General features: G+C 34.3%; 2 protein-coding genes across 12 annotated transcripts in view; one reads left to right on the forward strand and one right to left on the reverse strand.

Annotated features, from left to right (window-relative positions):
- The window catches only part of IMMP1L (inner mitochondrial membrane peptidase subunit 1), a 103,247-nt gene extending 79,505 nt beyond the window's left edge, over positions 1-23,742 (forward strand). For all 9 annotated transcript variants that reach the window (XM_053562872.1, XM_053562873.1, XM_053562870.1 and 6 more), the window contains 3 exons: positions 3,100-3,226; positions 22,698-22,808; positions 23,577-23,742. In XM_053562872.1, coding sequence (XP_053418847.1) covers positions 3,100-3,226; positions 22,698-22,808; positions 23,577-23,645 — 307 coding nt within the window. In that variant the 3' untranslated portion in view covers positions 23,646-23,742. The remainder of the gene's footprint in view (positions 1-3,099; positions 3,227-22,697; positions 22,809-23,576) is intronic.
- The window catches only part of DNAJC24 (DnaJ heat shock protein family (Hsp40) member C24), a 44,784-nt gene continuing 38,999 nt past the window's right edge, over positions 20,533-26,317 (reverse strand). For 2 of the 3 annotated variants that reach the window (XM_053562880.1, XM_053562881.1), the window contains exon 5: positions 20,533-24,989. In XM_053562880.1, the coding sequence (XP_053418855.1) occupies positions 24,859-24,989 (131 nt within the window). In that variant the 3' untranslated portion in view covers positions 20,533-24,858. The remainder of the gene's footprint in view (positions 24,990-26,317) is intronic. The other variant, XR_008374364.1, reaches the window with a different exon arrangement.

Consider the following 26,317-nt stretch of genomic DNA (forward strand, 5'->3'; position numbering starts at 1 on the left):
TGGGAGCAGCTCCAGCGTGTGACACCCCCAGATCCAGCAACAGGGCGAGGGGTGGTGCACACGGTTCTGGGAGTGCCTGGTGCCCAGTGACTTTGGCACAGAGGGCCCAAGGCTCCAGCAGTCTCTGGCCAGGGAAAGGGCTCCGCGCAGAGGCAGTGAAGGCTCTGGAGGGCACGCGGCTACCAGAGTCCCTGGCCAGACGAGCGGGCTGTGTGGAGGTAGGAAGGGTACAGGAGGGAGGACGCGGGGTTGCCCCGCTCTTAGAGTTCCTGGTTAGGGCGTGGGGTGGCCTGGCAGGTGGGGTAGCAGGTCCCTGCGCAAGCTCTTCCAGAGGTCCGGGAGAGTGCTCCTTACTTTACTTTTTTATTAGGTCCTTTAATGTTTTTGGTTAAGAATTAGGAAGTTATGGATCATTACATATGCCAAATCAGTGTTTTGGTTCTTAATTTTTTTTTAATAATCCTGTTATTCTATTGATGGCTATTTACTTATTCTCTATATATCCTATGATGACTTTCAGATCACAGCATTGTATGTAGCTGAGAATTTTCTCTAACACGATCTTCCTTATTAAATATTGCCATTAAACCTTTTTAAATAGTGTGCCAAATTGTGGTTCCAATCCTAGTGATACTCTTTATTCTAATTAGCTCCAGGTAAACACTCCTCTTTCACTGTTGACTTTGCTAATGTTTCTCACTATTAGAACATCATCAAGAATAGTATAAAACTGTTCTTCTCATTTACTTACCTTTCACCAGTAAATGATTCTCTTGGTCATACAGTATGGTCTAGCATGCTCCCTACGAAGTAATTCTTCTTTAGATGTTTTACCTGTATTAACATCAAGATAATCTAATTGTAGATATTGGGATTATGAAATAAAATCTGCATAATAGATTGTATTCTAGCTCCTTTTTCTTTTTTAACTTACACCAAATTAAGCTACTATAGCCTCTGCATTAACTAGAGTCTTTATTCTTAGACTACTTAGGGAGCCTTAATAAGGAGCTGAATTTGTTTGCTGAATAGTTTTTGATTTAACACCTCAATATTTTCCTTTTAAAAAATATTCTTTGCATTCAGATATGTGATACAAATAACTGCATATCATAAATTAAGATTCTTTAAAGGTTTCATTTTATACTCTGTTCATCTAAGTTGCAGGATAGCTTCAAATCTGGCATCTGTATGAGATATACCATAGTACCTTTGAGCCAAGGGAGGCAATTGGTAATTTCTACTGGCCCCCACATATATTTACTAGCTTTAAGAATTGAGACTTTTTGAGACAGAGTCTCACTCTTACTCTAGGTAACGTGCCATGGTACAATTATAATTCACAGCAACCTCAATCTTTTGAGCTCAAGCAATTCTCTTGTCTCACCCTCCAGAGTAGCTGGGACTATAGGCACTGGCCATAATGCCAAACTATTATTTTTCCCTCTACTTTTCATAGTGACACTGTTGCTTTTGCTCAGGCTGGTCTCAAACTCTTGAGCTCAAGCAATCCACCCACCTTGGCCTCCCAAAGATCTATGATTACAGCTTGTGACTAACTTTTACGGGTTAGAATCCAACAATAGAAGTGATGAAAATGTACCTAATATTTCTGATAATTTTAGTAGATTGTATAAACTTTCTGATAATTTCATAATTATCTTTTTGTACAGTATCCACTATGTGTTACTTCTCTGTCAAAATTTTTAGAACCAAAACTATGGAAAGATAATTCCATATAAATACTACCAAATAATTTTGCTTCCTAGCCAGTGGCACTGATTAACTATAGAGTAAGTTAAAAAGGTAGAAACATTACCTATGTTTCCTTGAGTGCAAAGACTTGAGGAATGATAGAATATAAGTTACATAACCCATATAATTTATAGTATAGTCAAAAGGGCTTATACTGTATTTGAGAAGAAAATTAAAAGACATCATATAAAAATGCTGAAATTTACCCAAACATATACTCTAAAAATGAGGTATCAAACATATAAAATCAATATGGACCTGATTACACATGGAAGGTGACATTCATGGAAGAAGTGACAATCTACAGTGATTTAAAAAAAAATATGAAAGATCTTAAGTAGAAAAAAAGAGACAAAGAATGTAGGACTAATGACCTCAACCAAACAGAACAAAGTGTTCTTTCTGCATAAAATAAGCAGTATGTGAATTCTGTTAGCTAACACACATATTTAAAAGGATTTAATATATTTACTTTGTAGTTGCACCTAGTTGCAGAAATAATTTAATGTTATTTATAATGAAGGATGCATACACACATTTACAAATAATATCAAAAGCCATAAAAACAAAAGGAAAATGACAGTTAAATCAGAAACTTTATGGTGGCTATCCACAAACATTAAATTGAATTACAAATTTTGTAGTAAGCAAGTTAAAAAAATTAAGAGTAGTTATATGGCAATCATTAATTCATAAAATAAAATTCAGTTTATGGGAAGTAAGACAAAATTATCCCTAATAATCAAAGAAGAACTTTGATAAAATGGATTCTGATTGGAAGAGAATAAAAGACATCATCTTTGTCAGAAATGTTATAGAAAATAGTATGCACAATGATCATTATTTATTTATTTATTTTTACAGTACTTTGAGTTTCTGTTTTAACAATGATCATTTCTTGAGGCTATTCTTGGTCCAAGTAGAAAGGTATGAAATCAATAAATTCTATAGGCCAGGTGCTGTGCATCTGTAATCCTAGCACTCTGGAAAGATGAGGCGGGTGGATCACCTGAGCTCAGGAGTTTGAGACCAGCCTGAGCAAGAGCAAGACCCCATCTGGCTGAGGCAAGAGGATCACTTGAGCCCAAGAGTTTGAGGTTGCTGTGAGGTCTGACGCCATGGCACTCTATGAAGGGTGACAAAGTGAGACTATGTCTCAAAGAATAAAAAATAAATAAGAAATAAACAAATTCTATAATTTGAAGGCAACAGGTAAATGATTACTAACCAACTAGAACCATGCCAGTGGAACTGTTTAGATGAGTAAGTTTGCAAAGACTAGTGCCATACATGTGTTTATGCTCAATAAATAATACTGACATTTCTTTGACTTTTTCCCCTCAGAGGTGACATTGTGATTGCAAAAAGCCCAAGTGATCCAAAATCAAATATTTGTAAAAGAGTAATTGGTTTGGAAGGAGACAAAATCCTCACTACTAGTTCATCAGATTTCTTTAAAAGCCATAGTTATGTAAGTAACATTTCAATTGTTATTCATTGGTATCACAGTTGATAAACATTAACTGAATACATTGATAGCAAAAACAACTTTCATTAGTATTTTGAATGTAAGAAAAAGTGTGGCAATCATTTAGGCCATGATATTTCATTTACTTTAGTTCCTTTTAAAACATCTCAGTAATAATTATTACAGGCCTCATTCACGAGTGGAGACTAAAATTATTGGACAAAGCTTGAGGAGATATAGGATATTTGCATATTCTCAAAATACCTCTTTCAGGATATTTATTACCAAGGTAGAACCTTAGAGGAGAGACCTATCAGGTAACATCTTTACTGAGTGATCAAGGTTGACTTCATCAATAACAACACATATTAACATCATAAAGCCCTTGAATTAAAACAAGAAGGAAGCATCACTTTTATCATTCTTGCGAAACCTAACAACAAATAAATAAAATAAAACCTCAGTTTAATCATGGAAAAACATAAGACAAACCCAAATTGAAATTCATTCTATAATATAACTGACTAGTGCTCTTAAAAAATGTCAAAGACATGAAAAACATGTAAAATCTGAGAAACTGTCATAGATTAGAGGAGACAAAGGAGACGGTAACTTATGCAGTCTGGCTTAGAAAGTTTTTTTTGGATTGGAAAATTTTTCTAGTGACTAGTTAGTGGAAAATCTGGCAAAATCAATCAAGTTCACAGTTCAGTTTTTTAAACCCTATTAAAATTTTTAGTACAGAAATTGTATATTGTCAACTTGCCTATAGAAAAATAATGCAAGAGGAGCAGAATGGAAGAGTGAAGAGCAGATGTCATGTGATAGCTCCTTTTACCAGTCACATGGTTGCCATGACAGAGCTTACGGTGGAAGGGTGGCCTTTTGTTTACTCAGCATATACTCCTTACTTTAGTAATTATAGCTTAATTTTCTACTTCAAAATTTCTATGTCACTATCACATTATTAAGACAGCTGTTATGTCTGTTAAGTAACTTTACCTTTATATTCATAACCCAATGTAAATACATAATTGAAGAGGTAAATTGTCTTTGTCATTGTAAATTTATTTTGAACTAATAGCCTCTGATTGCCTTGTAAGTTTGATCAATAGCCTGTTAAGAGTGGGTATGCCTGTAATCCCAGCACTTTGAGAGGCTGAAGCAGGAGGATTGCTTGAGGCCAGGAGTTTGAGAATAACCTGGGCAACACAGTAAAACCACATCTCTACAAAAAATTAGCTAGACATGGTAGCATATACCTATTTTGGTACCACTTACTTAGAAGACTGAGGCAGGAGGATTGAGGCCAGGAGTTTGAGGTTGCAATGAGCTAAGAAGATACCACTGTACTCTAGCCTGGATGAGAAAGCAGGCTATATCTCAAAAAAAACCCACCAAAAACCTATTAAATGTTTAGTCTATTATTTATTTGCCATCCATAATAGACTGTGATTCAGCCATGCAGATGTTTTTGTTGTTTATTATTACAGTGCTAAATACATAGTAATCTTAGCTGTAGTGGTGCTGATGATATTAAGGATGATGTAGTGTGGCATCAGGTAACCTATGGTTCTGCAATGGTCTTCATCATGACCACTGTATTTTTTTCTTCTTAAAAAAATTTTAGATTTTGTCATATGGTTTCACCTTCATATAACCATTAGCATGTCATTAGATATTCTGGTCACTTCTGAACTACTTTAGCAACAGGTATGGAGATCTGAATTTTATCAACAGACAGAACAACAGAACAAATAAATAACATCCTCTTTCTAGTCCAACACCATTATCATTGTTGTTGTTATTTTAAGAGTTACTGGAAGAGGAATATCAAGACAAAAGGGTTTAGATAAAGTCTCTGCTGAGTAATCAGAGAAGATAAACAGAGGACTGTGAGATGTAAATTTTTTTGATATTCTGTTTAAGGAAAATATTGAGGGTTTTTTTTAATGGGCACAAAGTTATACATATTTATGGGGTATAGTATGACATTTTTACACAGATATACATTGTATAAAAATCAGTATTCAGGGCAGCGCCTGTGGCTCAAAGGAGTAGGGCGCTGGCCCCATCTACCGAAGGTGGAGGGTTCAAACTCAGCTCCAGCCAAAAACTGCAAAAAAAATAAATAAATACATCAGAATGCAGCATATTTATTACCTCATATATTTATCATTTGTTTGTGGTGAGAACATTCAAAATATTCTCTTCTAGCTATTTTGAAATATATAGTACAATATTGTTAACCATAGTCACTTTACTATGCAGTAGAACAACAGAATTTATTCCTTCTATCCCCAAGTTTTTATATGTTTGATAATTAGACAAATTAGAGGACCATTTTGTTCCAGGTATGTTCCATTCACTTCGGTTTGGCATATTTATGAGTGTACAATACATAATTGCAATACTCTTGGCCAGCAGTTATTTACACTGTACTGTTGAAATTCTTTACAGGGTTAATTACTTTAATTATTATAACAGCAACCCAATAAAATAGGTAATAGTAGTGTTTGGTAAGAAAATTAAACAACAGAGTGGCTAAATAAATTGCCCAAGTTCAAACTAAGAGGAAGAGTTGAGATTCAAACACAAGTAGCTTGGCTTCAGAATCTGTACTCACTGTGCCACTTCTTATCCCAGAATATCCTCTACCTATCTAATTATTATTTCTATTGCCATCTCATCAAATTATATTTCCATTAAGATGTATTTGTCTTTGTTATTTTATAAGTGAAAGAGAACTGTTTCTGCCCAGGGGCAGTATTGATTCTGAAAGAGAAGCCAGTGTTTTTTGAGGGTTTTCCCCCTGCCAGTTTTTCTAGGCTTGGTTATTCAAGCCCTAGATCCACTTTAGCAAATGTGTTCCATTACTCAAGGTGATTTATAACAAAAATCCATCCAAGTCTGGAGTACCCTGAAAAGATATCCAAACTGTTTGCAAGGTCTGCCCCTCTAGAGTATTCCATTTTTCAGCTATCTCAGAAGCACAGTGGTGCTGTATTTTATTAAATAGATTTCTTCCCCTCACCTATGGATCCTCTTAGAAAATCATTATTATTTATAAGATGAAGACATTACTATTCAGATCTTGATTGAGCATCATACAAGATGATTGATATTAAATATATTTTGAATTCCAGGCCAGAAATATTTATTCTCGTATATAGGTGCTTCAGAAAGCAACACCAAAACTATCACTTGGAACCTAGACTATAGAGTTTAGCATATGAAAGAAATGGCATTGTTTGTAGGTTGGCAAAAAAGAATATAAGCAGATCATTGGTTAAGTGATGTGGAATCATTTTATTCATTCCAGAGTTCTAAAAGTCACTGGGGCAAGCAACACTTATGAAACATTTATCTTTTACATTAGGTATTTGGAAACTAAGCAGTCCCTGTTAAGGTGCTATAGTGGTAGGTTTTGCTTATTTTGATGGTACTGAAGCCATTATTTTCCTGGGATTATGAGCTGAGCATTGGCTACGATAAGGATATGAGCTTAATCTGTGACTCTGAAAAGAGACAAACACATTGTAATCAGCTCAAACTTCTGTAATACCTTGCCTTGCTAAATATACTATAGGAACTCCTCAGATTACTGCTACAAGCCACACCGTACCAAAAATGATTTAGTGGAAGTAGGAGTATTTAGTAAATAGGAAATAAAATGGACTGGCCTTTTCCTGCAGGTTTGTAGTACAGACAAAATGTGATATAAAACCCTATTTTAGCTTCCATTCCTCTAGGGAATATAGAGCCAGGGCTCAGGAAGTATAGTAAAATTTTGTTATAAACCAATGAAAAGAAGGAAACCTCTTTGTAATCTTTGTTAGGATAATATTGTGTGATAGTCCAAGATTGTGATTTTAATCGGTAATATAAGTATGGTTTAGTTAGACATTTTGAAATACAGTAAATTCCTATTAGCAGACATGCTGTGAAATCTCGGATCCAAACAAACAAACTTCATTGACACTGTAGCTTCCTGTATACAGCAGTCCCCAACCTTTTTGGCACTAGGGACCGGTTTCATAGAGACAAATTTTCTACAGACCAGGGAGATGGGGCGTAGTGGTTTGGGGGTGATTCAGGTGCATTACATCTCCACCTCAGATCATCAGGCATTAAATTCTCATTGGTAGCACGTAACATAGACCTCTCACATACATAGTTCACAGGGGGGTTTAGGCTCCCAAGAGAATCTAATGTCCCTACTTATTTGACAGGATGCAACTCATGCAGTGATATGAGTGATGGGAAGTGGCTGCAAATACAGATGCAGCTTTCCTTTGTGCCACTGCTCACCTCCTGTACAGCCAGTTCCTAGCAGGCTGAGGACTGGGCCAGGACTGATCTGCAGCTTGGGATTTGGGGACCGCAGTCCTATAGGAAAGAGTTGTGTATTCTTGCTCCACTCCGAGCTTCTGTCTTCCAGTTAGGCTTTAGTCCCTACTGCTTCATTGAAATAGTTCTTGAAAAGTCCTCAAATCCTCCTGTTTTCTCTCCCGTGGCCAGATCTCCATCCTTGTCCTGCTTGACCAATTGTTAGTGTTTGAAATAGTCGTTTTTGAAACTCAGTTTCACTTAGTCTGGGGGATACCATGCTCTTTAGGTTATCACTGTGGAGTACTGACTTGGTCTAGATTAATTCTTCTAAAGGAATGGGGTAAGTGTGATATGTTGAACCTAACTTGGTCTTATTTGGGGGGAAGGTCTGGGTGCCCCAGAATGCTATGGTGGTCTTTGACATGATGAACAGTAATTTGCCCTGGGAACACTCAGTGCCCACTAACTAGGTTATGTGGTAACAAGAGTTTGCTACACTTCAGTAGAAATGCATGTGCTTTTTGGATGTATTTAACTACTATACAGTAATTTTGTTCTTTTGGTCCTAGTTAACAGATTAATAATGAGTATAGTTGTTACCTATTGTTTATAAACATCTCCTTTAGGTATGAACTTCATATTTTCAGTGGTTCATTATAAAATGAAGAATCATTTTTTTAACTATTTCAAAAAATTAAAACTTCATTTATAGAATTTTAGTTTCTTAACCCTGACACCTACTCTGTAATGAAAATAGACAATTAGCTGGGCAAGGTGGTTCATGCCTATAATCCTAGCACTCTGTGAGGCCAAGGCAGGTGGACTGCCTGAGCTCAGGAGTTCCAGACCAGCCTGAGCAAGAGCAAGACCCCATTTCTAAAAATAGCTAGGTATTGTGGCAGGTACCTGTAGTCCCAGTTACTTGGGAAGCTGAGGCAAGAGGATCACTTGAGCCCAAGAGTTGGAGGTTGCTACGAGCTGTGACACTATGGCACTCTGCCAAGGGCGATAAAGTGAGGTCCTGTCTCGAAAAGAAAATATTCCTGTGGTTAACAGCATAGCAATCTTTTACCCTCATTAAAGGAAGCAGATCTGTCCTTATTATAAAAATTATATGTTTTTACTTTTTTCTATCACTGCCCAAAACATCAGGTTATTTAAAGCTTTTTGGTTGTCCTTGATAACACAGATTCCACTGTTGTACACAAAAGGTGAATTTTTGTTCACCAAATGATACTCTACAACCAAGGCAGAATGCTAGTAGATGAATAAGGAATGAAGTACTTCTTACATTTTTCTTTGTGAATTATAGAGTATGTTAATAACATCATTATTGTTGGCAGAAATGTAAGAAATGGAGACAATTTTATATTTCACAAAGAACTGATTAAATGTTTTCGGGATGCACTGCTGGTGTAGCATTTGTAAAAGAGCTTGGAAATGCAGCAATGTGGCAGTAATAAAGCTGTTTTACAGTAGATTAGAAAATATTTAAATAAAACTGACAACCTGGAAAGTAATCTCCCTAATTAGCATCACAAAGTGGTCATGTTATACAGTTAACACTAATAGTCCTTTAATGTGTACTGTGTATTTAGGTTATAGTTCAAATCTTGAATATCCTAATGCTGTTTTTCTGTTTGTTTAAATGTCATTTACCTTAGCTAAAAGTCACAACCATCTGGTCTTCTATTACCACTTGTGTTATAAACAGAAAAAAGTACTTCTCTGTGGGGAGAATCATCATCAGATTGAAAGGGCTTGTGTATTATAAGCTGCTGATATACTAAATCCCTATGTCATTTAAATAGAAGAACTACCTAATAATGTCACTTATTACAACTAGGATATCTAAACATGGGACTTGTTTTTTGCCGACTATAGTGATAAAAACCTGTGCTACACATCCATTTCTCAGCAACAGCTCCCAGGATAATCAATCATGGCATACTGCTAATGCCTTGATTGTAGCCGATGTGGAGGAAATATGTTTACTCTTTTGCTAAAGTGAAGTTCACAGCGGAGATGATGTGACTTTTTCATCCTATAGCTAACACAATTCTGAAGATAAATTTGACTTGCATTTTCTAATGTGTTGTCTAAACACTTTCAGAATACTTTGTATTTAGATTAACAATGATATGTTGTTTATATATATTTTATTTTTAGCAATTTTTTTAATGTTTGAAAATATGCCTATATGAAGATCAATATTTCTCATGAGAAAGTAACAGGTAGTCCTGAAATTTATGCATGTTGCTCACCTAAAAATATTTTAATCATTTGAAATTACAAAGAGCCATTGGTTAGAATCTGGAGAGGGCAAGAGGCAATTCAGTGAATTGTAAATATTATGTGTATTTTTATCTTCAAGTTATGTGAGACCTCTATATTTTAAAGTCACGTAAAAGTAACTGAGAGAAATTAAGGAAGACTGAAATTGTAACAATGTTGTTCAATGTAAGCATCCAAACCAGACTCTGATGTTATTACTTTGGGCACTTAAAATTTGACAAGTTTCTGTACATAGCTTAATATTAGCCCATAAAAATATTCTCACTATACCAAACTATTCCCTACCTAAAATAAGAGTGGAAAGGAGAAGTAATATACATAACAGCAGGTATGCATGTTATGAAATGATTGAGGATATTAATTAGCAAGAAATAATTGTTATTACTGCCAATCTTGATGTGAGAGTGTTTTCCTCCAGAGTTAGAATTTTCATAACTACTTTAAGGAAATGTTAAATCACTTAGTATGGCACAGCTACTACTTGCATCTCCATAAAACACACATGCAGAGCCAACTGAGAAAGGAGACTAAGCAGTATTTAACAAGGTACTCACAATTATGAGTGAATAATTTAAAATTCTAGGATTTAATTTAGAATTTTACTTCTTGTGCATTGTTTATGCATTACTAAATCAGGAAGGATTAGAGAAAACTCATTCTGAAGAGACTTGATTTTTCTATGTAAGGAAACTCAAAGTAGCTCTAGGGACATACAGACTTCTGACCCCAAACTAATCCCAGCATTCATGCATCTTTCTTAATGAGGCTTTCACAGTGGCAGCCAGACCATTGGACGTAGTAGGGAAGACAGGGAAGGGTAGGGTGGGAAGGAAGACTTAAATGGCTTTCAGGAGGCTATAGGGTTAGACTAAATTTACTAGACACTCATCCCTCAAATTTCCTTTTCTTAATTTATGCATGTATTCCTTAATTCCATAAACATTTATTGAGGACTTATTGAAGACCAGCACTGTGTTAGGGCAGATCAAGTCCTTGCCTCCAGCAATGCTAATAGAACTTTCTGAAATAATTACAGTATTCTGTATCTGGACTGTCTAGTATCAGAGCCACTAGCCACATGTAGTGACATGAAGTATGGCTTGTGTGCCTAAAGAACTGAATTTTTAATTTAGTACAATTTTTAAATTTAAATAAATTTTGTATAATTTTTAAATTTAAATAGCCACTATATAGCAATTATATAGCTATAATTTAAATAGCAACTATGTTTGGCAGTACAGCCTAGGAGCTTGCAGTGGAGCTGGAATAGCAAAGAATCACAATATGGTGAGCTAGAATTAGGCACAGGACATAAGGATATTTATCCAGACTGGAATAGATAGGATTATACCAGACAGGAGAGGTGGAATTTGAGGTGGAGTTTTAAAGTAGGAATTAGCCAATGCAAGTAGCACATTGTGAAGGTGTAGAAGAAAGACTTATACTATAGCATTGTGCTTTTGGAGAACTGCCAAAAAAGGTTAAGTTCCAGTGTATGTAGCATGTAGAAGGAGAGGTAAGTAGTAAAAAGAGATAAAAATGAAAAGGTAGAAGACAGGCACATTAATCCCACCTATTCGAGAGGCTGAGGCAGGAGTATCGTTTGAACCCAGGAGCTTGGGCCCAGCCCAGGCAATATAACAAGTCTCTCTCTCTGTCTCTCTCCCTCTCCCGCGCCCCCCTCCCCCACAAAAAGCAGAAAAATAATAAGAAAAAGAATTGGAAGGAAAGGTAAAGGTAAACAAGACTCACTTCCTTGTATCTCAAGCAGGGCAGTGACATGATCAGACTTACTGACTGTATTTTGCCCTGTATACTGCATACCTTTTGCCCAAATTTTTGAGGGAAAAATAAGAATGTACATTATTCATTGGTAGTACATATTGTATGTTACTACTACATAAAATTTATTGTAACTTGTATCTGTTCTTATGTTTTATAATTATTTGTTACATGAAATTTATCATACCATGTTAAAAAAACAGGTACCTAAATATAAGCAAATGAAATTTTGACTAAAAAAAATTCAAACAACTTTTTTTTTCCTGAAAGTTTAGGCCAAAAACATAGGTGTGCATTAGGCATAGGAGTGCATTATAAACAGCAAAACACAGTAGATTTTTAAAAGGTAACTTTGATATTAATTTAGACTAATAGAGGATGATTAGGAGTAGAAGAAAGCTTGGAGTCAGGGAGACCAGTTAATAGATAACATTGAGAATGGAAAGAAGCATAAAGTTTGCAGAAAGATTAAGGAAGTATCTAGACAAGATTGGATGCTGGAACAAAGGAAATTGAAGGGGCTAAAAATGACACTCAAGTTTTTACCTTTTGTAACAGGGTAGCCAATATAATAAAATAGGGTTAAAGGGAAGATGTTAGTTTAGGAAATGAAGAGATGATATATTCAATATTAGACAGGTGTAGATAGGTACTAATAAGCCTAAAATTGACTATTTTAAATTAGTATGATGGTAATTTAATTATTATAGCAAGTGTCAAGAAAGTAAAACACAAAAACAAGAACAAAACCCATTGCTTTCCCCAAATGACATCTAGATGCTTTGCTCCTTGATACCCACACAGTATGTTTTCATGATCTCTTAGTCAAAATAATGTCTTGATGCTCTCAGATCTAGATCAATCTTACTTGTAAAAGATTTTTAGCTACTCTCTTTGTATCATGCATCATAATAAAAAAATGTCACCTGTCATCTACCTACCTAATTTGCAATTTTGTATTCGCAAAGCTAGATTTTATTCTAAATAATTTTCAGTGTTTGGAACATCAGAATTGTGTTTTGATGACTAAAACCCAAGTATCTGTCAAAGAAAACTATGCAATAATGCCTTTTTAAAAAAAATGTATGAGGGGGCAGCACCTGTGGCTCAAAAAAAAATGTATGAGGAACACTAAGTAAAAAAGGCCACCATATTTAATTTTAATAATTTTTTTTTTAAGTATGTGCTCTTTCTACTGGTGACCTTCTATTCCTAGTAACATTTCAGATATAAATCTGCTTTGTAGCCGATCTACATGAAGCAGTTATGTACAGGGGGAATAGGAAATCAGAACTACAGAAATTCAGCTATAACAATAAAGCCATATAGGGATATGTTTGGACTTTGGTAAGCATTATATGAGGTTCCAGGAATAAAACTTCTGGTAGAAATATATCAATGCATATTAATATACGGTGTGCGTCTGATTTACCAACTATTTAGAACTGTTTCTAAAAGCAGGAGAAAGCATTATTATTTTTATTTTTGCAGTTTTTGGACAGGGCTGGGCTTGAACCCGCCACCTCTGGCATATGGGGCCGGTGCCCTACTCCTTTGAGCCACAGGCGCCACCCAAGAGAAAGCATTATTTTAATACCACTGTATTCTACTATACTCTGAAAAAAACCCGTGTTACATTAAGTTTGGCTTATCTTCTGGAATATGAGAACAAGGGTATAGATCAGGCTGTATAAAAGTGAAAATGCAGCAACAGTCTTAGAATGAGGATATAAAATGTTTCTTTTAAATACTAATACCAAAACAAAGCAAGTAACAATGTATTTACAAACAGAACAAAAGTAAGTTAGAAGTAAAAGACTTGGATATTAGTATTGAATGGCTTGGATAAAAAGGCCTATATGCTGGATTCATTCCCACCCTTATTTCCCTTCCTCTGCCTCTGCCTAGCTAATAATGGTTCTGAGGAAGGGCCTAAAGGGATGTGGGTCTTCAAACTTTTTAAACAGGGGGCCAGTTCACTGTCCCTCAGATGGTTGGAGGGCCGGACTATAGTTTAAAAAAAAAAAAAAAACTATGAACAAATTCCTATGCATACTGCACATATCTTATTTTGAAGTAAAAAAACAAAACAGGAACAAATACAATCACACTGCCTCATGTGGCCCACGGGCCATAGTTTCAGGACTCCTGGAAGCATTTGATATTTAATAAAGACTGCTTAAAGGTGCCTACTGAAAGAATAAAAATGTTAGTCTTCCCTATTAAGCTAGAAGATTGGATCTTAAAAAATTAATTTTCTTAAATCAGCTAGCATATTTGGCACTTATTCACAATTAATGTACATTTTACATTATATTGGATTCCATTCAAAGACTTGGGTATTGCCAGATAACTGAAGAAAGTAGTGGTTCTCAGCCTTCCTAATGCTGCAGTGTATTTTCATTGTTAAAAAGGGGTCACGATCCACAGGTTGAGAACCACTGGAATAAAGGATCCAAGAAAATAACCAAAACAAAAAGTAAATTGCAAAGCACAGTTCACTTTGCCGAGAACTGGGTAGACTGTTTAGTAAATTAGGATCAAAGAAAGCCCAGCCAGCATCATTCATACTGGCAACTGTGGAACTGCTAGTAAGTGCTCTTACTGAGTGATCACTGAGTTCTCACAGTATTTCTGTAAGGCATTTATTAGTCACAGTTGTATAGGTAAGGTTTAAGTAACTTGCTTAAGGTGTTTAGTAGGTTGCAGAGCTGCATTTGTAACTCCAGTAGCTTGACTCTGTGGACTGTATCTTTAACCACTATCCTAAACAATCAACCCATCAGAGATTACTATTCAGGCTAGATGGAGGTATTGAGTGCTTGGGGAGAAGATGAAGGAGCTTAGCTTGCAATAGTAATGAGAATGAGCAAGTCGAGTCTTACACTAAGCTTTAAATCTACTCAGCAGGGACAAGCTCAATAATGAAAGAGAACATGGTGGTAAAAACACCTACTGGAACCTCAGTGCTACAGGTGTATCCTACCAGAGACACTTTTGTGTAAATTTACCTTCTTTCATTACTGGAAATGAACCAAAAGTGGCACCATTTTTAAGTAGGGAAGGGCAACAACAATCCCTAGGAATTATGCAAATGAAATAGTTCTAACGCAGAATTTAAAAGGGGAGAAAAGAAGCAGGACTGCACAAAATAGTGCAAATTAAAACTATCAGTGTATTAACTATTCTGCGCCTCACAATCCTTTTATCATGCATTTGAGAGCACTTTTATCATGACTTCAGATATATCCACTGCATTAGCTCAGGCAGATAGAATGTAGGAAGAAGTTAGAGCCAGGAGAGTATCAGTGAGGACAGAATTTTAGTGAAACTGTTCCTTCAGTTTGCTTTCACTTGAGCTGGCTCTTGACACACTCCCATTTTTTAAATTGAAGATTAATGTTTTTTGATTTTCACTTTTGACATGTATGTTTTTGTTTGTAGTTCTGCTGGTGTTACAGGAAGGATAAATGCCAACCATTATTTACTGATCATGTTTCTAATTTATGTGAGTCAAGCAAATACTGGGTTTTATATAATACCTTTAGAACAATATTAATCATTTCAATTTCCAAACATTCTATTAGTATGTATACATAGTCTTACTTTGGCCATGTTTTTATGTCATAATTAAGCAGTATACACATTATATAGTGGTATAATTATGTGACTTGATACTGTTTACTTGGAAAATAAAATGAAAAATAATTATATGGGTATTAACTGTTGGACTAAAATGACCTCTGATGAATATACATTCATCATGGACTTTAAGGAAAAGGAAATTCTGTGTTTTATATTTCACTGATTATTCCACTGGATACAAAACAAAATCTTTAAAATACATGTGCAAAATGAAATCTTGAGACTAAAGTGTCATTGACATGATTTCCTTTTGCTTTTAGAAAAAGAAACAAAGCATTATGTAATTGCTTTCATAAAATTTATGAAATATTATAGGAAAAGGAAAAAATAATCAGGTAAAGATTCTAAAACCTTTGCTCCTCTCCGTTTATATTTGTTTATTGTTCTAATGACTGTTGTTTCCTTTTCTTTGTAGTCATTTTAGAAGAATCATTAAAGAAGCAGGAGCAATAGGTAGGGCCAGTGTGCACTCTCCATGTGTTGGATGTAAACAGTAAAATATGTGTCAACTGAAGGGTTAGTTGAGAAATCAATCTGTGCTTAGGATTTTCTACTTTTGAAACTTTTGAAAGGTCAAACTCATAATTACCTTACTTTTTAATCAGAACTTGTCCTAATTAGAAAGTTAGATTCAAATTGTGTTCTTTCCCTACTCAAATGAGTTTGAATACAGTTTAGTAAATGTGTTATTTGATATCATGGACTTTTTCATCAGATTTCACTTGACTCAAGAAAGGTAACACCTGTGAGTTGCCACACAAAAGCCTCTTTTGTTAAGTGGACACCCGCAGGCCATGAGGCAATCACATTTGTTGCTTATACTGAAAAGGTGGCACTTAACTAGAACCTCAGTAAATATAGCTGCGAACTACAGGATTGATTCTTTTGTGCAGTTCTGAGATTAGGTATTACCATAGCTCAGGAAGTAAACCTCTGACGTAAAAAGGAAAAACAAAAATGACTTAAGCGTTCTTTTAATGGTTTAAAATTTAGCTCTAGAGTTAGTTATATCCAAAACAAAGGGAAAATTCAGGTTTGAGCAAAAGTAAAAAACTTTTCTCTGTGGCATTCATTGAAAACACATACATATTCTTATTTGCTCTCATGCAGTCACTCAAGATGGTACAGAAGATTTACGAGAGTATAAAAAGAAATCTAACTTAAAAGTTTTGATTATGAGAAGTAATGAACAAAGACATGGAATTAGGGATTTCCATTTTTGGCCATTTGCAGAACATAAATGCATTTACTGGAGTGCTGTTTAGAATTATCATAACTTTTAAAAAAATAAGTACATTTTAATCCTGTTTATTATATTACTATAGAACTATTTTTTGTCTTATCTGTTGTGAATATTCGACATAGTAATAACTGGTAGGTTAATCTAACAGATGGTAATTTTTGCTGCTTGCATGACTCAATACCAGAAAAGTCAGGTTTTGCATTTCAGACCCCAACAAAAAATGCTACACTTGTACTTTGTTTAAATAAAAGTTCCTGGCTAGACTTACATTTTAGTCATGGAGAAATTTGGGGACAACACTGCTAATTGCAGTCATTTACTTGTACTATACAAAGAAGCACAGCCTACTATTAATATATGGATTAGAAGTTAGGTCACTCTCTTTACACATTACCAAGAAAAAAAAAAAAATCCAAACAACCTCCTCTCCTCCCCCAAATTAAAAAAATTCTACCAAGCTCTTCCTAACCTGCAATGTGGAAGGGCACTGTTCCCTTTTTAAAAAGTACAAATATCACTTAACGGGTTAAGCATTTTAAGACACACATACATGTATATCTCTCTGTGTGTATATACTTTAAATTATGTACAGGTCACATTACATGTGAATTTTGAAATTCATAAAATAATTATTTTTTAGATTTATGCACATTGCCCTGCAACTTTTTTTCTCTGACTATATTATGGAAATCTTTCCATTAATTAATTTTTTACTGGCTATTATTATATAAATGAAAGATACTTTAACTTCTGCCTACTGAGGAACATTCACACGGATGCCAATTTTGAGATGCAGACAGTACATAGAGAACTTCCTTATTATTTGTACAGAATGGCATACTGAGTTTGGCAAATCTTTTCTATAGATTTTGATAGGGAAAGGGTAAAACAAAAACAGGAGATGCCAGAGCACACTTCACACATCAAAAACTTTAATTACTTGGCCAAAATGATTTTCCTTATATTGCTATGAAGTATGCTTTAAAAAAGACTTTAAAAATTAGTTAATATGAGCATTTGTTTCTGACAATGATAGAGTAACTGGTGATGGACTTGCCCTCCTGCCATAAAAAACTAGAAAATTGGACAAAATAGGGTGGCGCCTGTGGCTCAAGGTCCCATATGCCGGTCCCATATGCCGGAGGTGGCGGGTTCAAACCCAGCCCCGGCCAAAAAAAAAAAAAAAAATACAAAAATTGAATCATACTAAAAAAAAAAAAAAAAAAGAAAATTGGACAAAATAGTGAAACAATGGTTTTAAAACATTGCACAGCAGGCATTATGAATCTGAGCCCTGAAAGATGGAAAACAAAGTGTATAAGCCTTATACTTGCCCCAACTTCTGTCTTAAGGCAGTTTTCAGACCACAGTGCAAGAAGGGAAAATTCAAGCAAAGCAAGTGGTGTTGCTGAGTTGAGAGGATAAAGATTGGAATAGAGGGATGTTGTAATGCACGGATCAGACTATGCATGGAGGAAGAGTCTTCAGTAATCTACATAGATATTCCCTTAGCTTTTGGCCTGAGTACTAAACTGTGCCTGCTTATGATGAAATTTAAGAGATAAGGCAGAGAATGACCAGCAGGAGCTGTAAACCAAGCAAGTCCCAGAGCTCACACAAAGCTGAGAGACATTTGAGTTCTGACTAGCCAGTATGCACAGATCGTGCTGAATATCCACAGCATTCAGTAATGAATGACTTTGGAAGAATCAAACCTTAATAGTAGGGCTACAGTAGTCCTTAGACTGTACTAAGGTGATCTGCAGGTAACTTAACTGCATCCTTAAAAACATTTCAACACTCAACACTCTTTAAAAACCCAACAAAATCCACTTAATAAATGTTCACCTTAAGCACAAACTAGATGTGAAGCAGGAAAATGTAACCCATAACCAGAAGTAAATCATTTCTGGGTCTATTTTGTGAAATGTCTATGAAAATATTTGACTTTTTAAAAAATGGATTGTTTACCTTATTCATTATAAGAATCCTTTGTATACTTTGGGTAGAGACTGCAAATATCCCAGTCTGTGAATTTTTGTATTCTAGATTGACAGTACGTTTTTCTCCCCAATGCTTTAAATACTTCATTATCTTATATCTTACTGTTCTGATTTTTTTCTCTGCGTGTTTGAAGATTTTCTCTTTATCACTAGCCCTTTGCAGTTTTATCATGATATTCCCTGGTTTGATTTTCTTTGTATTAATGTTGGTTAGTAGGATGTAAGCACTCCAATTTGTACAGATAACCAACACGTCGAATCCCGTAATGGCATATATGTACAAACGACTTAATAAAAAAATGCTTATTTCTTAAAAAAAAATTGAAAATAATCCTTATCAGAGAAGTATAAAATAAAACCACCTATAGAAAGGTAGAAATTTAAAAACCTGATAATACTAGAGAACAGTTACATTGCCTTTGGGAAGGAAGAAAAGAAAGTATCACTTTGGGAAAGTTTGTTAGTTTCTTTTAAGATTAAACATACATGTACTGATGAACCAGAAATTCCACCCCTAGAAACTTACTGAAGAAAAATAGACCCATACATGAATGTTTATAGTGCTTTATTTGTACTAGCTCCAAACTGCCAGCAATCAAAATACTGGTCACCAGATTCCTGGATAAACATTGCAGTTTACAAGAGAATGCTACTCAGCACTAAAAAGAACAACTTGTACATATATCATGGATGAAGCATAAAAATTGCTGAGCAAAAGAAGCCAGACACAAAATAGGTACTTTGCAGTTCTAATTGTATGAAATTCAGGAGCAAGCTATACTAGTATCTAATAATAGAAAGCAGATCACTAGCTGTTGGGTGTGGGCATAGGAAGGTGACTGAAAAAGAACCAGAAGGGGAGTTTTGGGCATAATAGAAATGTCCTATATCTTGTTTGTGGTTGGTGGTTACATGGGTACAATTTTTAAAACTTGTGTCAAAATTTAAAACAGGTGCACTTTAGAGTATAACTGAAATTGATTTTTAAAGTGAAATACAGTATTTGCACTTTTTCCTATACCAAAAATAATATTTTTTCAATGTGGAATAATTTTAAACATCATAAATGTTTTACTGGTAAGCTGAATACAGGTTGAACATCTCTAATCTGAAATCCTCCAAAATCCAAAACTTTTTGAGTGCCTACATGATGCCCACGCCTGACTTCATGTGACAAGTTGCAGCAAAACACAATAAAAAATTTTCAGATCATGTAACATTACCTTTAGGCTATGCATATAAGGTATATATGAAACAGATAAGCTTCGTGTTTAGACTTATGTCCCATCCTCAAGATATCTCATTATGTACAAGCAAATATTCTAAAATCCGAAATACAAAACGTTTCAGGTCCTAAGCATTTTCACATAAGGGATACTCAGCTGGAATTGAGCTAGGACAGCTAGGTCAGCAAAGGTGACTGTTTTGATTTTAAAAGATCCACACAGAGGTTTTCCTGTTTATAGAGAAACCCTGCTTGATTAAAGGTGAGATCAGTGATTGTTTCCTTGATTTATGTACTTTATATGAAGTGATGAAGTCTGTAAGATGTAGAGTATTCCTCTACTACAAATGGATGAATGGCCATTAGCATGTATGGGCTTTAGACAAGTAGGAGTTAGCTTGTTACACATTTAAACCTATTTCTTTTTCCTCTGCTAAATTAACAGTAACAGTATTTCACAGGTTATTTAAGTATCACATAAAAGGCTCCTGGTGATATGTTCTGGGTTTCTTTTATAAGAAACTTTGTTGTTCTTTTACAACTCCTCTGTGTAGGAGTTGTAAAAGATTACCACAAAGATAAATATATCATCATGTTATTTCACTAATTTGGAAAAAGTATGTGTCATATTTGTCACAGAAGTGACCTACCTAATGGCAGTTATTCACTGTGTTTTACAATAATTTCTATTTATAAGTATTTAATAACCAACAAATAATTTGAGTTCTAATTTTAGTTTAGGTGCTTTAAAGAACTAAAATCATAAAAACAGGATACAAGCATAATAAATAAATAAATATTTAATTTGTAAAACTTGAAACTGTGGAACACAAATGAAGACAGAAATAGGCTGGAAGAATATTTGTATAAATATATAAACCAGGTCTTTATTATATGAAGAACATTTGAAGGTAGATAAGAAAATCGAGATCCCAAAGATTAGTATATGGTTAAAGACTATTCACTGTGATGCAGTACAATCATGAAACATGCACAGAATAATGTTCCACCACGCCAATAATCACTAAGGCACTACATTAACTATTAAATTTACAAAAATTAAAACATTCCAAACCTTACACTAGCTGTCAAGATGTATTCCAAAAAAATAAAATACAATAGAACCTCCAAAGTTGACCATCTCCTACAGTGACCCCCTCCATAAGGTGACCTAATTTTCATAGACCAGACACATACCACATGTATGTTATTAGTACATTAGACCTAGTTCCTGATGTTGACCACCTCCATATGTTGATCAGTTTGCTATCATCCCCTGGGTGGTCAATTTAGAGGTTCTATTATAGTTAAATGTAGAAAATAAAACCGTGAAAGCCTAGCTAGGATTCAAAATTCAGAAGACGTAAAAAGCAAAGATTGATAAATGACAAACTGGCAATATTTGCCATTTGTATCACGAAGGGCTAATGTCCCTATTACTTTTTCATGCTGTATTTGCCTAAGCTGGTGTCAATTCATGGCCTCATGCTATCCTCTTGCCCAAAGTCTTAGGAGTGCAGGTGTGAGCCATCTAGCATGCCCTCCTTATTACCTATATTTAATAGAACTTAGAAATACTTTTTAAGGAGAAACTATGGATATTTAAACATGAAAGAAAGGTGAAGATCTTTCAAAGTAATACTTCAGAATGTTAATTACATACGGCTTTTCCAAATTCATTACTTTGTTCTTCTTTCCTTTTGTAACTAGTTCCACTAATAAAAGTGAGTGATCTTATACTATCTGATAAACGTATGCCTTCGTTCTAGAAATAGAGATTTAAAATTTTAAGTGTACTTAAATGGAGTAAACTTGAAGGTTTTTGTAAATATCTATGAAACAAGACATTCCAGAACTGCATAATCTCTTATGTAATTAAAATTTTATATTTTTGTATAAATTTTTCAAAGAAATGACTTTTAAAAAATTACTCTCTTATTAAACCCAAATAATGACATTTTCTTCATATAAGATTCCCAAGTAAAAGCCAACCAAAAGGATAGTGAAAATAAATTACCTCCCAATAGATCACTTTGGTCTGGTCAACAATTTAACTTTCTTGGGTAATAAAACAAAAACTTACAAAAAGCAATTTTAAAGATTGTTGCTGGAGAGTAATGTTTTAAATTTATATTGAACAAATATTAATAGGCAAAGATATAGAATGCTTTTTATTTTTTATAAAGGAACACGTTCTATCCTAAATAGGCTTATAATTGTCATTGAGTAAAAACTTAAACTTATTTACCAGTTAATATATAGGACATATAGGAGATAGGGTCTTTTCATTTAGTAGAAGGTCACCGTCATTAATTTTACAACTGATGATTTTATAATAGGTCCTTCTGGTTCTTCATGGTCATTATAGAAGTATAATGCATTGAAGATATGGCCTATACAAAGGCAGAACAGGGAATCTTAATTAGAATTCTGACAAGCCCACTCCAATAAAATGATGAGATTATTTGTAATTGATGTCACAATCAATTACCATTTAGTTCATCATGAGCATTCTAATAGGTCTGGCCTTGGTATTGGCCCCAGGATGTTGCTGAGTGAGTGGCTGCCCTGCTTATGCTGTTACTGAGACATAAAGGTACATTTTCAGTCAGCATCCTAATGACCTCTTTTGAAGTCTATTAAATTAATGACCCTGTCATACTGTTTTGATCACTTACAACCTCAATTTGGGGTTTGTGTAACAAATTAATGTTTGGGAACCACATGACAAAAAAACATAGGTCTTTTAAAAAGTCAAAACCTTCGATATTTAGTTAAATTATATTGTGCAAGAAATAAAAGGAAAAATGCAAGAACAAAATCTTAGGATCTGTATGTATTTTATAAAAGAGAACCTTGCAATTCCTCCTAGCTCTAAATGACATGCTTTTAAGTTATAGTTCCCAAATTAGGTTTTCAAAGAGGGCTGCTTTTCTTCTCTGATTCTAGGTGCCAACAGGTCATGTTTGGTTAGAAGGTGACAATCTACAGAATTCTACAGATTCGAGGTACTATGGACCTATTCCATATGGACTAATAAGAGGACGGATCTTCTTTAAGGTACTGTTTTCTGTTTAAAACATCAGCGTTATTCTCTGAGCTTAAAAAGTTTATCTCAAAATGAACATTAAAATTTCAACTGTCAGTTCACTTAACTGTTATAGTGACTACATTTTATGAAGATGGTAGTCTTTAACCAATATATTCAAAACATTATACCCCCCACCCTCATCCACTAAGTTCAAATTACCTTAGCAATAGCCTAAGAAACCTTTGATTTGAATCAGTATGTGAAGAACAAGCAGTCTAGGGTCAAATCGCCTGTAATGCAGGGATACTCCAGTTAAGTACAGAGTCATGGATGTACATGGTTATACTAAACGGGTGATTCTTGAGGAAGATTGTTTTCATTGGCTCCTTTTTACCATAAGCAGTAAGGAGAAATACAAACATGGAATATATAAGGACGTTGAAACAGATGCCATACTCAACTACTTAAAACCTAGCCACTTTAAATGGAAGGTGTATAATTTACTCTTATTTGAGTGTAGTAGAAGAAAACACAGAGGGTCGTATATTCATACATATATATTCACACAATAAACACACATAATTTCTTATATAATACTTGAATGTTCCAAACTTTAGATATTAAATACATATACACATAGAAGTTTATTTTCTAAAGTCTTATTTTGATGCAGATAATTTTATTCTTGACTGGCAAGTAAGGACATTTTAAATATCCTTAAATAAGGATAAGAAAGGGAATATGATGATATAACATTACTTTCATTAATCATCTTCAACCATATTTTTATTTTACAGATTTGGCCTCTCAGTGATTTTGGATTTCTACGTGACAGCCCTAATGGACACAGATTTTCTGATGATTAGCAAAAATTTATTCTTTTGACTTGATTATTGTCCCTGTTCAGGTGAATTTATTACTGCCATTGAAACCATGTACTTACCAATAAACTTATGCTATTCATTTTTAGTTATATGTAGTTGTTAATAAGCAACACACTCTGCAAGCTATTAGTTCAAGACACTGGGGATGGGGTTATCTGGATGACTACCTCACTTTTGATTTTTTTTTTTGGTTTTAGAGATATAATGAATTTACAAGTCAAAGTAGTAACTAGTCTTAATTATCAACCTAATCCAACAGTGCCCAAGAGTTAGAGTAAAAAGCTGCTAAGTTACATGCTTAGCCCATTCATTTGAAGTAAAAATGTTTCATTGATCCCATTAAGGATCCTTTAAAGTTCATTAAATGAGTTCTGACTTATACTGTATGCAGAATACTGAATACTTAGAAAAATAAATCTTTAAGGAATATGCCACTTACAGTCTACTATAGTCAAAATATACTATACAAGCAGATTTCATCATACTATATACCACTTATTCCTAAGTGTAGGCATTAATACTGTATCTTAACAAAAGTAATATACAAATTTCAATTTTTTTTAAATAAAAATCTTCTATCTCATTAAGTACATTTAAAGTTGGAAATGAGTGTTCATGAACTTTGAAAATACAGGGCTAAGACCGGAATCAAGTCTGACTCCAAAGCTATCTTTCTTCCATTTAGTTGACTTTGAAAAAAACCTCATCAATGTCCACAACAAGCCTTCTTCATTATGGGAGAACTGGCCTTATATTAGTCACAAAAGTTTCTAATTTAATTCTATTAACCCTTGAATTTGAGATAGGTGTACAGTAGAGTTATAATTTTAGCATCTAAAAACAATTATCTGTTAGATCAGAAAATAACTGTCAAGGAATACTGCTACCCACTGAAAGAGAAGACATGCTCATATTAAGCAAAATAAAACTCTTATTTTGTATCAAGGAGTAAATGAAATAATAAAGTTCTTAGATGGAAATTTTCACTAAATACAATTTATAATTTAAGTCCTTTCTGTGGCAACCTGTAAATATAAATTATAACTACATTAACTCTCTTAATCTAAAGTGGTCTGCCTGACAATCTATTTTCTTTGCAAATAATCAGGCTGACCAAAAAGAAACCCATTTCCTTGAATGCAAAGCCCAGTGGCCTCTAAATACAAAGTTAGACAATTCCAAGTAGTGAATAATTTTAGTTATAATGAAGGACTTCTATAATTAGTGAACATGTATCACAAGAAATCAAGTTAATTTCTTCTGCTTCATCCTTGGAAACACTGTATTTTCCACCACATCGGCAACTCAGAGAAAAAGAGTGATCATCTGCAAAGAAAAAATAATGCTTCAAACACAAGTAACTACTTCACTAACACAATAAGAAATTCAGAGTTCATCCCACAGAAATTGCAAACTGAAAGAAAGTTCAATAAAGACAAAATATATTGAAAGGAGAAATGGAAAAAAATTCTTACATAAGGGCTTCTAAAAATAATTCACCAAGGAATTTTTATCTACAGAGGAGATGCACTGAAGCTATAAATCAATAGTCCAGATTTTGGGGGAGAGGGGATGCTCAGAAGAAACCCATGAAATTTATTCAGAAGTTTTCTATTTTCTTAAGATATGTAAATTTCACATTATTTCAACAATGCATTTGTCTAAAATACTGCAGTGATGGAAAAGAAAAACAGCCCTACTTGTCTCACTGTTAAGGAGCATGATGCTTTTGCCTAGAGTTTATTTATCCTTTACAGAAAATTCCGCTAACTCGATTATTTATCAAGTTCAACATCTGGATACTTTCTGTACTGTCATTCAATTTCAAGCATCCTGACCCGTATGTATAAACACAACACTATGGATTTTTTCTTTTCTCCCAGTGGAGTGTGTCTATATTTTGGTGTTTACAAAGGACATATGAATCAAAAAGAGATGCCCATAGAAGGCAATGTAGTGCAACATTTTGACTCTTGATGATGGAAATTTTAAGTTTATCATCCTCCTAAGAAGTTGTAATTCTTGTGTTCTTTTACTGAAAGATTTCTGATCCACTGTTCATTCCATATTCCTGTCTCTGAGATGTGACCGTCAAAGAAAAAGAACTTACCAATCACATTATCTAGTTTAGTATCATAATTTTCTATTAGAGATAAAGTCTCAAAAGAACTCATGATTTCCTACAAATATCTTCATTCAGTTCTCAAACTTGATTAACATTTTGATCTCGCTGTACACAGTAATAAAAAGAAAAATTCAACTGTTTTGTATTTGCTTTCTATTAAGTGTAGCGTTAGAAAAATTAGTTAAAAGGCAATTTTGTTTTTTTAATCAGTAAGGAAGACGTGAATTCATTCACCTAATCCTGTGTTTTATTCTTCACAATGCCTTTCTCTAAAATTAAAAATAATTTAATCTTGAATTAAAAATACAAGTATTTTCCTTGTCTGAGCTCTATGTACTACAGCATGTTTTCAAAGTGAATTGATTATTAAATTGTCTAAAAGTGTACATATTCTAAACATTGATTTTCTTAAGCTATATCTCCCCCTCTTGTTTTTTTAATACCTCAGTGAACACTGAGAAACAATCTGTGGTGACATGTGCTTGGTAAATGACACTGACCCAGGGGCTACTGTGGAGTTTTGTCATAG

Source organism: Nycticebus coucang, chromosome 14, assembly GCF_027406575.1.
Source record: "Nycticebus coucang isolate mNycCou1 chromosome 14, mNycCou1.pri, whole genome shotgun sequence".
Taxonomy (NCBI): domain Eukaryota; kingdom Metazoa; phylum Chordata; class Mammalia; order Primates; family Lorisidae; genus Nycticebus; species Nycticebus coucang.